The sequence below is a fragment of the Macaca nemestrina genome, chromosome 11 (assembly GCF_043159975.1).
Source record: "Macaca nemestrina isolate mMacNem1 chromosome 11, mMacNem.hap1, whole genome shotgun sequence".
Taxonomy (NCBI): Eukaryota; Metazoa; Chordata; class Mammalia; order Primates; family Cercopithecidae; genus Macaca; species Macaca nemestrina.
In genome coordinates, this window is record NC_092135.1 from 136,063,434 (window position 1) to 136,077,761 (window position 14,328).

At 40.2% G+C, this 14,328-nt stretch overlaps 1 protein-coding gene across 4 annotated transcripts in view; it reads left to right on the forward strand.

Annotated features, from left to right (window-relative positions):
* Positions 1–14,328, forward strand: part of LOC105473829 (ubiquitin conjugating enzyme E2 F (putative)) — a 77,185-nt gene that overhangs the window by 27,534 nt on the left and 35,323 nt on the right. For all 4 annotated transcript variants that reach the window (XM_011727901.2, XM_071073683.1, XM_071073682.1 and 1 more), the window contains exon 4: positions 869–934. In XM_011727901.2, the coding sequence (XP_011726203.1) occupies positions 869–934 (66 nt within the window). The remainder of the gene's footprint in view (positions 1–868; positions 935–14,328) is intronic.

Below are 14,328 nucleotides of genomic sequence, written 5' to 3' on the forward strand. Positions count from 1 at the left end.
CCCTGGCCTGCACCAGCAGCCAGTAGCCCCTCTCCCAGGGGAACATTTTGTCCTGATTTAGGCCTCTTGTGACTTGGACCAGTGGGCACAGAACATTGCCATCTGGGTCAGTAGAGCATTATTTTACCAACAAAGCAAGATGCTTTACCACTTAGGTAGTAAAGGTATTTTTTAAAAAGACAAAATATCATGGTAAACTCTGGCTGGTGGGAGCTAAGTCCTGTGCACACTCTTCTTTTTTTTTTTTTTTTTTTTTTTGAGACGGGGTTTCGCTCTCGTTGCCCAGGCTGGAGTGCAATGGCGCGATCTCTGCTCACTGCAACCTCCGTCTCCCCCGTTCAAGTGGTTCTCCTGCCTCAGCCTCCCAAGTAGCTGGGATTACAGGCATAAGCCACCACGCCCAGCCAGCACCCTTCTTTATAAAGAACTTCATTTACCATGGTGACTGAATGTCTGTGGTGCCAGGGGAACAGAGTTGACCTGGGCTCCTTCCTGGTTTTTTCGTGTTTAGTTAGCCTTTGCCTGCATATATTAATGTCCCTGAGATATGGTTTCTTCTTGTCAAAGTACAGTAGCATAATTCTTTTGAAATAAACGGTTTAGTAACCACTTAAAGGTTGAAGGAAAACATCTCTATTTGGGATTAACTAGTAAAAGACTAAGGAGAAAAACACATGACAAAAACCACTGGTTTGCAATTTTATTGGCACAGTTATTATCAGACAAATAGGGAGGGAGATCTACCAGCTTTCCATAAACCATACAAATCCCTCTAGCACCGCTAACTTTACATGTGTTCAAAAGTTAGCCTCATCATATGGACTGTTGCTCACTGCCAGGCCTTCCTGATGTGCTGTTTCTTTTGCAGGTACATGTAAAGTGCATTTTCCTGATCCAAACAAGCTTCATTGTTTTCAGCTAACAGTAACCCCAGGTAACATTCTTACATACTTAAGTATTAAAGTTATTTCAAACAGCAAATTATAAAGGCTGCCCAAACCTGTATTCTTTGCCTTCGTTTGTCCTCTAGCTTTTAAAAAATTAACACATTAATAACAATTTCATATGAAGATAAGATACATACTTCATAGTGAATGAAATAAAGCATAGTAAAGTGAATTTGAGGCATTCAGTGTACACTCTCAATGATGTATAAATGTAACTAAAGTTAATGACAGCTGAAGCAGTTGGTGTATAGTGAAGAGTGTGGGCTTTGAAGTTGTAAGTGGGTTCCAATCCTTTTCCCCCACATAGGAATAGTGTGACCTTGGTTAAGTTGCTTGACCTTTTAGCCACAGCCTGCCTATCTACAAAGTGGGGTCAAATAGGACCTATCTCATAGGACAGTTGTGAGGATTAAACAGATAGTGTGGGTAAAGCACTTAAGCCCAGGGTCTGGCACACAGAAGCAGACAGAAAGAAGATTACCAGCTGACCTCAGAAAGACTGATAAGTGTCTAATCCCTAAGCTGCCCCAGCATGGCAACATGTTTCTTCTTGGTTAAAGTAGACAGCAAGAGGAGGACTTGTATATTTTCTAGTTACAATGCAGCTCCAAGAGCTGCAGATTCCCACACTTCACAATCCACTGGTGTTTGTGTTGGACAGTGAGTGGCGACCAGTCGTTGCTGCTATGGGGAATTAACAAGAGGGAAGGATGTTTGGTGGTGGAAATATAGGGTATTATTTTATTTGGGGTATGGAAAGGTAGTGAGAAACTGAGAATTATTAGTCACTAGTTAATTAAAATGTGGAAATTAAATTAAAATGTGGAAAAGAATACAGGATTTTGGTAGGTGGCAATGAACCCACTAATAAGTCCTGGCCTTGTCTCTCTGTGGGTAGGATGGGCTTTTTCTGTGGAAGATGTTTGATAATAATAGCACAAGAAATCCTGGTTTCAAAATATGCTTGAAAACTTTTAAAAATTCCATTTTATCTATGTGATGGTTCTACAAGGGGCTCTGGAAGTGTAAATCAATCTGATACTGATTAAGATAAGGAGAGTACTTGGGTATAGTAGTTAATACTAGAACATCATCATTATATATATATATATTTTTTCTTTTCTTTCTTGTTTTTTCTGTTAGCCGTACTTTATGCCAAATAGAACACCATCATTAGAAAGCGGAGTGTTCCACATGCCTGACATCTATAGATAAATGTAGTGAAGGACTTTAAACTGTGAAATGATGAAAACTCTCACGATCCTTTGGCTACACATTGCATATTGCGCTGTTTTTGACGAGACGTATTGAGCACACTCTAATGCTTTCTTGGTGACTCAGGGTCACTGTTAGGGACATCATTTACTATTCTGTTAAGTAATGTAGAGTATTCTCAGAAATTATTGTAGTGATTAAGATTGGTTCTCTGTTTACTAATTTCAGACTTGTGTGTTAATAGTAAAATATTTTCTTTCATCTGCCTTTCTAGGGCGTTTTCAATGGCTATCAGGGATTCTGTGGCTCTGCCCATCCCAAGCATGGGCTTTGTGGTCCTTGGCCACTCAAAGATGTTTGTTGATTTTTCCAGGCTCTTCACTGTCACATGACTGGGTTTCTGGCAGGTCTAACTGCTGGATAAATGTTTCTTCCCCACCTCTCCTCCACCTTTTTTTCTTTTTTGTTTTCTGAGACGGAGTGAGCCACCCAGGCTGGAGTGCTGTGGCGCGATCTCAGCTCACTGCAACCTTTGCCTTCCCGGTTCAAGTGATTCTCCTGCCTCAGCCTCCCAAGTAGCTGGGATTACAGGCATGCACCACCAGGCCCAGCTAATTTTTGTGTTTTTAGTAAAGATGGAATTTCACTCTGTTGGCCAGGCTGGTCTCAAACTCCTAACCTCAGGTGATCTGTCTTCCTCAGCTTCTCAAAGTGCTGGGATTACAGGTGTGAGCCACTGCACCCAGCCCCCCTTATTTTTTAACTGAATTTTTTTACTGAATCACATTAATGTTGTGATTATCGAGATTATATATATATATGATAGCATCTTTGATGTTGGTCTTATAATTGTCCTTGAAAATGGAGCATAATTGTTAGTTTTTCTATTCACTGTTCCATCAGATTAAAAAGTAACTTGTGGCTGGGCACGGTGGCTAATGCCTGTAATTCCAGCACTTTGGGAGGCTCAGGTGGATGGATCACTTGAGGTCAGGAGTTCGAGACCAGCCTGGCCAATATGGTGCAACCTTGTTTCTACTAAACATACAAAAAAATTAGCCCGGCGTGGTGGTCGCTCATGCCTGTGATCCCAGCTACTCAGGAGGCTGAGACAGGAGAATAGCTTGAACCCAGGAGGTGGAGGTTGCAGTGAGCTGAGATCAGCCCAGTGCACTCTAGCCTGGGCGACAGAGCTGTCTCAAAAAAAATAAATAAATAACAAATAAAAAGTAACTTGTGTCTTGGTACCTGTAAATACTTAATGCCTGAACATTCATATTTTTAATAAGTGTACTTCAGGGACATTAACATTGAGCTGTGCACAGCATGCTTTTTAGATACTGTGTATATGCCCTATTTTGTGATGTCTGTGAGTTAGAAAGCTGTGGTGATGCCTGCTCTTTAATTATTAAGAGAAGTGTAGCCATGATATGCCAACCCTAAAAACTTGCCACATATCATGGTTTTTATTTTTTTTTAATTTTTTTTTATTTTTATTTATTTATTTTTTGAGACGGAGTCTTACTCTGTCGCCCAGGCTGGAGTGCAGTGGCCGGATCTCAGCTCACTGCAAGCTCCGCCTCCCGGGTTCACGCCATTCTCCTGCCTCAGCCTCCCCAGTAGCTGGGACTACAGGCGCCCGCCACCTCGCCCGGCTAGTTTTTTGTATTTTTTAGTAGAGATGGGGTTTCACCGTGTCAGCCAGGATGGTCTCGATCTCCTGACCTCGTGATCCGCCCGCCTCGGCCTCCCAAAGTGCTGGGATTACAGGCTTGAGCCACCGCGCCCGGCCAATATCATGGTTTTTAAAAAGTTTTTTGGAATCATGCTCCTCTTTATATTGAAAACAAATTACAGTGATATGTCTAAGTTGTGAAGTTTTAACAATATATGAAATAAAAATTTTGAAATGAACTTATTTGTAGCCAGTAATCCTGGGGCTAGGGCTGAAAACTCACTAGTATCTATGATCTGGGGGTTAGAATGGTCAAGAGTGGAAGAATTGCATCTGCGTTTTCAGCTCACACCTCTTTATCTGGCTCCTATTCACACTTGCTAACATTTTCATAGTTTTGTTTGTTTTTGGAATGGTTGCTCATGCTTGGGAATAAATATACACTCTTTAGAGACAAACATGGAAATGTAATTTGGTGATGGGGAAAAGAAAGGGACCGAATTTAGAAAAAAAGTGTCCACATCATCTCACAAAACAAGAAAAAGTAGTAATAAGTGAAGTGAAACAAAACAAAAACTTAAAAGATAGCCTGAAATATCCCATGGAGTCTTCTGTGAAGTTAGTGGGACAGTTTGAAAAACTGGACCTGTTCAGTGAGTGGCCTGGCTGACATGTTGATGGAGGTCACCTTAGCCTGCCTTGCTGTGATGGTGGTGATGGTTTTAGACTGAAGGGAACATGGGTTTAAATAACAATGACAATTTTTTAAATTTAAATTTAAATTTTTTTTGTTTTTGAGAGGGAGTCTCACTCTGTTGCCCAGGCTGGAGTGCAGCGGTACGATCTCGGCTCACTGAAAACTCTGCCTCCTGGGTTCACGCCATTCTCTTGCCTCAGCCTCCTGAGTAACTGGGACAACAGGCGTCCGCCACCACGCCTGGCTAATTTTTTGTATTTTTAGTAGAGACAGGGTTTCACCGTGTTAGCCAGGATGGTCTCGATCTCCTGACCTTGTGATCCGCCCACCTCAGCCTCCCAAAGTACTGGGATTACAGGCGTGAGCCACCACGCCCAGCCTTAAATTTAAATTTTTAAAATCAGTTTTAGTGAAGTATAAAAGTATAAACAATAAAATGTACTAATTTGAAATGTATAGCTTACATTTGGAAAATGTATACACATACGTAACCATAACCCCAATAAATATGAAAAACATTTCCATCATTCCCAAAGTTTCCTTCTGCCTCTTTGTAGCCGGTTCCTTGCCCCCCCACACCACCATCCAAAATTACTTTCTGATTTTTGTTTCCATAGATTAGTTTTGCTTATTCTTGAATTTTTTATATGTAAATGGAATGCTATATATGTACTCTTTGTCTCTGACTTCTTTCACTTAACATAGTTTTAAATTTACACGTGTGAATCATTTTATTCCCCTTTTATGGAATTTTAATGAATATGCCATAATTTATCTTCCTAGTGATAGATATTTGAGTAGTTTCTAGTTTTTGGCTAATATTAGTAAACCAAAAGCAATGAGGTTTGACTGCTGTGAGCTTTTTTTTTAACAAGCTTTTCATGTTCTTTGTTTTCCTTTCTCTTTAATTCTACCCAAGAGTGGAATTTCTGAGTCATAGGAAAGATAACATGTTTAACTTTTTAAGAAACTTTCCACTGTGGTTATGCCATACCCTGACCAGCACTGTATGAGAATTTTCCATTGTTCTACATATGTATCAACATTTGGGTGTGAAGTGGTATATCATTGGGGTTTTTATTTGCATTTCCCAGTGACAGATGATGTAGAGTATCTTTTCATGTATTTACCAGCCATTTATACATCGTCCTTTCTGAAGTGCCCCAGTCTTTTGCCCTAAAAACACTTTTTATTTTATGCTGTGGTCTGAATACAAGTCCTTTGTCAGATGCACGAGCTGTGAATATTTTCTCCCATTCTGTGACTTCTCTGCTCATTTTTAAAAATGCTGTCTTTAGTTGAGGAGGAATTTTTTTTTTTTTTTTTTTGAGACAGAGTCTTGCTCTGTCACCCAGGCTGGAGTGCAGTGGTGCAACTTCACCTGACTGAAACCTCTGCCTCCTGGATTCTAGTGATTCTCATGCCTCAGCCTCCTGAGTAGCTGGGGTTACAGGTGTGCACCACCACACCCAGCTAATTTTTGTAATTTTAGTAGAGACAGGGTTTTGCTCTGTTGGCCAGGATCGTCTCAAACTCTTGGCCTCAAGTAATCCATCCACTCTGGCCCCCAAAGTGCTGAGATTACTGGCGTGAGCCACCACATCTGGCTGAAATTTTCATTTTTATGATGTGCAGTTTATCAATTTTTTAAATAGTTTGTGCCTTTTATGTCCTGTCCAAGAAATTTTTGCTTACCCAAAGCTTATAAATATATGCTCCTATGTTTTTTTCCTAGAAGCTTTATGATTGTAGGTTTTATGTTAAGGTCCATCATCCATCTTGAGTTGATTTTTGTGTATGGAGTAAGACAGAGGTTGAGATTTACTTTATGTATATAGATACCCAACTGTTTCAATGAAAGGACTTTCCTTTCTTCATTGAATTACCTTGATACCTTGACCAAAAAGCATTGACTGTATATGTGTAGTTCTGCTTTTTGGACTTGATTCTGTTCCATTGATCTGTGTTTACCCTTAGGCCCGTACCACGCTGTTTTAATTGTCGTAGCTTTATATAGTACTTATTTGGAAATTCATAGTGTAAGTATTTTGATGTTATTCTTTTTTTTTTTTTTTTTTGAAATGGAGTCTCGCTCTGTCACCTAGGCTGGAGTACAGGAGCACGATCTCAGCTCACTGCAACCTCCACCTCCCAGGTTCAAGCGATTCTCCTGCCTCAGCCTCCTGAGTAGCTGGGATTACAGGCACACACCACTACACCCAGCTAATTTTTGTATTTTTAGCAGAAACAGGTTTCACCATGTTGGCCAGGCTGGTCTCAATCTCCTGACCTTGTGATCCACTCACCTTGGCCTCCCAAAGTGCTGGGATTGCAAGTGTGAGCCACCGCGCCCAGCCCAGAATATTCTTACTAGTCTACTAATATCTGTAAGACTTATATTGATGTCTCCTTTTTCATTACTGATACAATAATTTGTGGCTTCTCATTTTTCTTGATCATGTTAGCTAAAGGTTTATGCAGTTGGTTTTTGCAAAGAACTGACTTTTTCTCAATTGTTTGCCCATTTCGTTTATTTCCACTCTTTGTTATTTCCTTCCTAATGCTTTGATTTTACTTTACTTTTTCTAGCTTCTTAAAGTAGAACCTAGATCATTGGTGTGTATATATCTATTTTAGTGTTTTCAAAAGTAATGTTGATTGAGATATAAGTTATATTCTTTTACTTAGTGTCATGTTTTTGAGTTTCACCCATGTTGTTAATCAGTATTCTGTATTTTGTATTGATGAGTTGTATTCTGTTGTATGAATGCATACCAGTTTATTTATCCATTCACCAGTGGATGAACCTTTGTGTTGTTTCCACTTTGGGGCTATTATTATACATGAAGCTGTTAAAGTATGTGCAGGTCCTCATTTGCCAGTATGTTTTTATTTCTTCTGGATAAATATAAAGCAGTTGAATTACTGGGCCGTATGGTAAGAGTAAGTTTAACTTTATAAAACCACCACCATTAAGTTTTGCAAAGTTTTACATTCCTACTAGCAATGAATGAGAATTCCAGTTACTCTATATTCTTACCAACAACTGGTATTGTCATTCTTTTCAATTTTAGCCATTCTAGTAGGTGTATATCTCATTATAACTTTAACTTGCATTTCCCTAATAACCAGTGATGGTGATCTTATTGTTTGCTTGTTTGCTATCTGTGTATCTTCTTTGTTCAAGTGAGTCTTCAAATATTTTGCCCACTTAAAAATATGATTGTCTTTTTTTTTTTTCAAGATCGAGTTTCACTCTCGTTGCCCAGGCTGGAGTGCAGTGACTCAATCTCAGCTCACTGCAACCTCTGCCTCCTGGTTCAAGTGATTCTCCTGCCTCAGCCTCCTGAGTAACTGGGATTACAGGCATGCGCCACCATGCCTGGCTAATTTTGTATTTTTAGTAGAGACAGGGTTTCTCCATGTTGATCAGGCAGGTCTCGAACTCCCGACCTCAGGTGATCTACCTGCCTCAGCTTCCCAAAGTGCTGGGATTACAGGCGTGAGCCACCACGCCCGGCCTGATTGTCTTATTAAGTTGTCAGCTTTCCTTATATACCTTGTTATGAATCCTTTATCAGATATGTGGTGTTTTTTTAAAGGGTTTTTATTGATATTACGTATAGAAAAAATTCTGATTAGAGACTTCTATAGCTAGATTATAAATCTTATGTAGTTATGTATGTATTTCTCTAAATTTGTTTTAGAATGTATGTCATTAGATTTTGATGTTTTCTTATTTTGAAAATGTAATTTATAAAAACTCCCTGATACATGATAGTAAATGTGCAGCATACATTAAGTCATAAACATTTAATGGATTTATCTGCTATCCCCATCACTTTTGGTTTGTTTCAGAGCTTTGGAGCTATGGAAGGAGAAGTTTCTGAATGTGTAATAAAGGAATATCCAATTTTTTTTTTTTTTTTTTTTTTTTGAGACAGAGTCTTGCTCTGTTGCCCAGGCTGGAGTACAGTGGCATAATCTCAGCTCACTGCAACCTCTGCCTCCCAGGTTCAAGTGATTCTCCTGCCTCAGGCTTCCGAGTAGCTGGGATTATGGGCATGTGCCACCACACCCAGCTAATTTTTATATTTTTAGTAGAGATGAGGTTTCACCATGTTGGCCAGGCTGGTCTCAAACTCCAGACCTCTGGTGATCTGCCTGCCTCAGCCTCCCAAAGTGCTGGGATTATAGGCATGAGCCACCGCACCCAACCGGAATATCCCAATCTTTAAGCAAAGAATTACAGTTGGTGAACCTGAAACCCGAGTTGGTTCCACGCATGAACATTTTGTTTTTATTGTTTGAGACGGAATCTCACTCCATCACCCAGGCTGGAGTGGAGTGGCATGATCTTGACTCACTACAATCTCTGCCTCCTAGGTTCAAGCGATTCTTCTGCCTCAGCCTCTTGAGTAGCTGGGATTACATGTGTGTACCACCACGCCTGGCTAATTTTTATTTTATTTATTTTTTTATTTTTAGTAGAGACAGGGTTTCCCCTGTTGGCCAGGCTGATCTCGAATTCCTGACCTCAAGTGATCCATCTGCCTTGGCTTCCCAATGTGCCAGAATTAAAGGCATCAGCCACCATGCCTGGCTGACACATGAATATTTTGGAACAACATTTACATAGTCATAGACATGTAAGAAGATAAGGAAATGGAGCAGAGCACTGGAACAGTCCTATTGCCTCGACCAACATCCTGACCATGTAGTAGTTTACATGTAGTTTATTGTTAATATGTAAAGGTTTCAGACACATAAAATTTATACTCTCATCCCTGGTTCTTTCTAGCTTGATTTTTAGTTTTAGTATGGAAATAACCATTATAAGGGGGATAAAGTTGAAAGAAGCACAGGTGTTTTTTTGTGTGTGTGTGTGGAATCTTTTCTTTCAAATAATCTTAAAAATACAGATGCCAATTTTCTTGTGATGTAGAATAGAAATGTGATGTGAGCTTTTAACATGTCAGTTATCTGCCAAAGCATTCTCTTGGCTTTCATCAGGAAAACATTCACTGCTCTCTCCTTGCCCCTTCCAAGAATTTGGCTGATGTGATGCTTCTTTGCTTACTGTGCCTACTGAGTAGGCCACCCCATCATCTGATACAGGGACACCTGATCTGTTCTCATGCTGGTCTGTCCCCTGCCTTAAACGTAACTCCAAGTCATATTCTCTCGTGGGATGCTCAAGCTTCCTGAAGCGAATATGACAGGAATTGTTGTAAAAAACATTCGCTTCCATGGGCAAAAATAGATTCTGGTGGTCTCCAGTAAAAATGTATATAGTGTGTATAAAATCTCCAAAAATGACATAGTATTTAAATCTTAAGGTTTTTAGCATTTAAAAAATTACCACCACTCTTTAAGGTTCCTGTTCCACCTGATGGTGTCTTTTATGTGGCACAGGCTTTTTATCTTTTTTAAGAATCATGTTTAGTGAGCTATAATTTACATACAGTAAGTTTACCATTCTTAGGTAGACAGCTCTCTGCCTTTTGACAGACCTACTCAGTCACATAACCACCACTGCAATTAAGATACAGGAAGTTTCCATCACCTCAAAAAGTTCCCTCGACCCCCTTTGTAGATCCCCTCTCCATCCCCAGCGCCTGGCAGTCATCAACCTGATTTCTTTCCCTATAGTTTTCCCTTTACCAGGATATTATTTAGATGAACCCAAACAGTATGCAACATTTTGTATGTGGCTTCTCCCACTTAGCGTAATGCTTTTGACATTCATCCATGTTGTTGCATGTATTGTTATTTCAGTTGTATGGATGTACCACAGTTTGATGATCCATTTATCAAATGGCAGGCATTTGAGTTGCTCTCAGTTTTCTTAAGTTATAAGAAACTACAAAATTGTTTTTTCCAAGTAGCTGTACTATTTTGCATTCCCACCAGCACTGTATGAGAATCCTAATTGCTCTGCATTTTCACCAGCATTTAGTTTAAAAAACTTTACTCATGGTAATGGTTACATAGTGGTATTTAATTGTGGTATTAGTTTGCATATTCTTTTTTTTTTTTTTTTTTTTTTTTTTGAGACGGAGTCTCACGCTGTTGCCCAGGCTGGAGTGCAGTGGCGCGATCTCGGCTCACTGCAAGCTCCGCCTCCCGGGTTCCCGCCATTCTCCTGCCTCAGCCTCCTGAGTAGCTGGGACTACAGGCGCCCGCCACCGCGCCCGGCTAATTTTTTGTATTTTTAGTAGAGACGGGGTTTCACTGTGGTCTCGATCTCCTGACCTTGTGATCCGCCCGCCTCGGCCTCCCAAAGTGCTGGGATTACAGGCTTGAGCCACCGCGCCCGGCCAGTTTGCATATTCTTAATGACTATCTCTTTTTTGGAGACGCATCTGCTCAACTGTTTTGCTCATTTAAAAAAAAAATAAGTTTTTTTTTCTTATTGTGGAATTTTAAGAGTTCTTTACCCTAGATATGTCTTTTATCAGATGTGTTTTCTAAATGTTTTTTCCTAGTCTATGGCTCATCTTTATTTCCTTAATACTGTCTTTTAAAGACCATGTATTTTAAATTCATTTGGGGATATCCAACTTATGATTTTTTTCTTTGTGGTAATGTTGTAGGCAGAATAATGGCCCTAAAAGATGTCTATGTCTTAATTCCTGGAAGCTGTTGAATATGTTATGTTACATGGCAAAAGGGAATTAGAGTTACAGATAAATTAAGGTTGCTAGTCATCTGATCTTAAGGCAGGGAGATTGTCCTGGAGTTTCTAGGTGGACCCAATGTAATTACAGGGATCCTTAAAGTGGAAAGGGAGAGAGAAGCAGTTAGAGTCAGAGAAGGTGATGTGACAATGGAAGCAGGAAGCAGGTGAGGTGATGCACTGGCAGAAAGACTCACCTGCCACTGCTGCCTCTGGAGATGGAGGAAGGGCCCATGACCCCTGGTTGTGGGCAGCTTCTGACTGCTGGTAGTGCAAGGAGACAGCCTTTTCTGGGGCATCCAGAAAGGAGTGCCCCCTTGCCAAAGTCATGATCTTAGCCCAGTGGGACCCATTTTGGTATTCTGGCCTCCAGAAGATAATAAATTTGTATTGTTCAAGGCATAGAGTTTGTGAAAATTTATTATAGCAGCAATGCAAAACTGGTAAGAATAGTTTGTGTTTGTTGTGTCCTAAGAAATCTTTGTCTAAGAAATACAAAGATTTTCTCTTATTGTTAAAATTATTTTCTTTTTTTGAGACAGGGTCTTGCTCTGTTGCCCCAGCTGGAATGCAGTGGCACGATCATGGCTCACTGTAACCTCCACCTCCTGGGCTCAAGTTATCCTTCCGCCTCAGCCTCCTGAGGTAGCTGGGTACACGGGAACATGCTACCACACCTGGCTGATTTTTTTATTTTTTGTAGAGACAGGGTTTCGCCATGTTGCGCAAGCTAGTCTTGAACTCCTGGGCTCAAGTGGTCAGCCCACTTTGGCCTCCCAAAGTTCTGGGATTACAGGCAGGAGCCACCATGCCTGGCTTTATTTTTTTTAAAGCAGAGGTTTTATAGCTCTAGGTTTTAGTTAGGTGTGTGATCCAGTTTGAGTTAATTTTCACATATTATACAAGAAAAGAGTGTAGTTTCTGTTATTTTGCTATCTCTTTTTGCATTGTCCATTTCTAGCACCATTTGTTGAAGAAGATTTTTCTCATTGACTTACCTTGGCACCTTTGTTGACATTACATGACTATATGTGTGTGGGTCTATTTCTGGACTCTGTTCCATTCCATTGTTCTGTATGTCTACACTTGTACAAATACCGCTGCTTGATTATTATGGCTTTATAGTAAGTCTTGAAATCCCATCATGTGACCTCTGACTCCTTCAGCATTTTTCTACTTTTGCAAAATTATTTTGGTGATTTTTTGTTCCTTTACTTTTCTACATACACTTTAGAATCAGCCTGTCAAATTTGGCAAAAAACTTGCTGAGATTTTAATTAGGACTACATTGACTCTAATGTAAATCAATTTGGGGAGAATTGCTGTGTTCGTTTATTTGCATTGCTATAAAGAAATACCTGAGGCCAGGTAATTTGTAAAGAAAAGAGGCTAATTTTGGCTTATGGCTGTGTAGGAAGTATGGTGCTGGCATCTGCCTCTAGTGAGGGCATCGGGAAGCTTATAATCCTAGTGGAAGGCAAAGTGGAGCTAGCTTGTCACATGGTGAGAGAGGGAGCAAAAGAGATGCAGACGCTTTTAAACAACCAACTCTTGCATGAACTAACAGTAAGAACTCACTAATTACCATGGCACTGAGCCATTCATAAAGGATCTGCCCCCATCACCCAGACACCTCCCACCAGGCCCCACCTCAAACATTGGGCATCACATTTCAACATGAGATTTGGAGGGGACATACGTCCAAACCATATAATTGTCATCTTAATTATCACATCTTCTAATCCATGAATATGGTTTATATATCTATTTTGAGTTTTCTGTTGCTAGTACATACAAATACAGCTGATTTTCGTATAGTGACCTTGTGTCCTACAGTCTTGACAAACCTGCTTTTCATGGTAGTAGTTGTATTGTGGATTCTGTAGACTTTTCTATGTAAACTATCATGCCATCTGTGCATAAAGACAATTTTATCTCTCCCTTTCAGTCTGTATCCTTCTGTTTCCTCTTCTTGCCTTGTTTTCTTGTCTAAGACTTCCAGTACCATCATGTATAGAAGTGGTGAGAGGGACATCCTTGGCTTGTTCCTTTTTTTTTTTTTTTCCCTGAGAAAGAGTTTCGCTCTTGTTGCCAGGCTGGAGTACAATGGCGCGATCTCGGGTCACCACAACCTCCGCCTCCCAGGTTGAAGCAATTCTCCTGCGAGTAGCTGGGATTACAGGCATGCACCACCACAACCAGCTAATTTTTGTATTTTTAGTAGAGATGAGGTTTCACCATGTTGGTCAGGCTGGTCTCGAACTCCCAGCCTCAGGTGATCTGCCCGCCTCTGCCTTCCAAAGTGCTGGGATTACAGGCGTGACCCATTGCACCCAGCCAGCTTGTTTCTGATCTTAGGGGGATGTTATCAGTCTTTCATCATTACGTGTATGGTTTGCTGTAGGGGTTTTGTTTGTTTTTTTGAGATGGAGTCTTGCTCTATCGCCCAGGCTGGAGTGCAGTGGTGTGATTGCGCTCACTGCATCCTCTGCCTCCCGGGTTCAGGCGATTCGTGTGCCTCAGATTCCTGAGTAGCTGGAACTACAGGTGCCCACCACCATGCCCAGCTAATTTTTATATTTTTAGTAGATATGGCATTTCACCATGTTGGCCAGGCTGGTCTTGAACTTCTGACCTCAGGTAATCTGCCTGCCTTGGTCTCCCAAAGTACTGGAATTACAGGCATGAGCCACTGAGTCTGGCCTTGCTATAGGGTTTTTGCAGATGCCCTTTATCAGGTTGAGAAGTTCTTTTCTACTTCTTGTTTGCATATATATGTGTGTGTATATATATGTATTTTTTAAAATCATGAGTGGATGCTTTTTTTGCCCCAAACCAAAAATGGTCAATAATGAATGGATGCTTAATTTGCCAAATGCTTTTTCTGCATCTACTGAGGTGATCATAATGGTTTTTTTATTTTGATCTGTTGATAAGGTAAATTACATTGATAGATTATTTTTCAAATGTTGAACCAAAGCTGCATTTGTGAGATAAACCATAATTCATCATGTATTATGTGTTAATGGTTTCATATATTGCTCAGTTTGATATATTAGTATTTTATTAATAAGTTTTACAAATTCTTACCTGTCTGTGAGGGATATTTGTAATT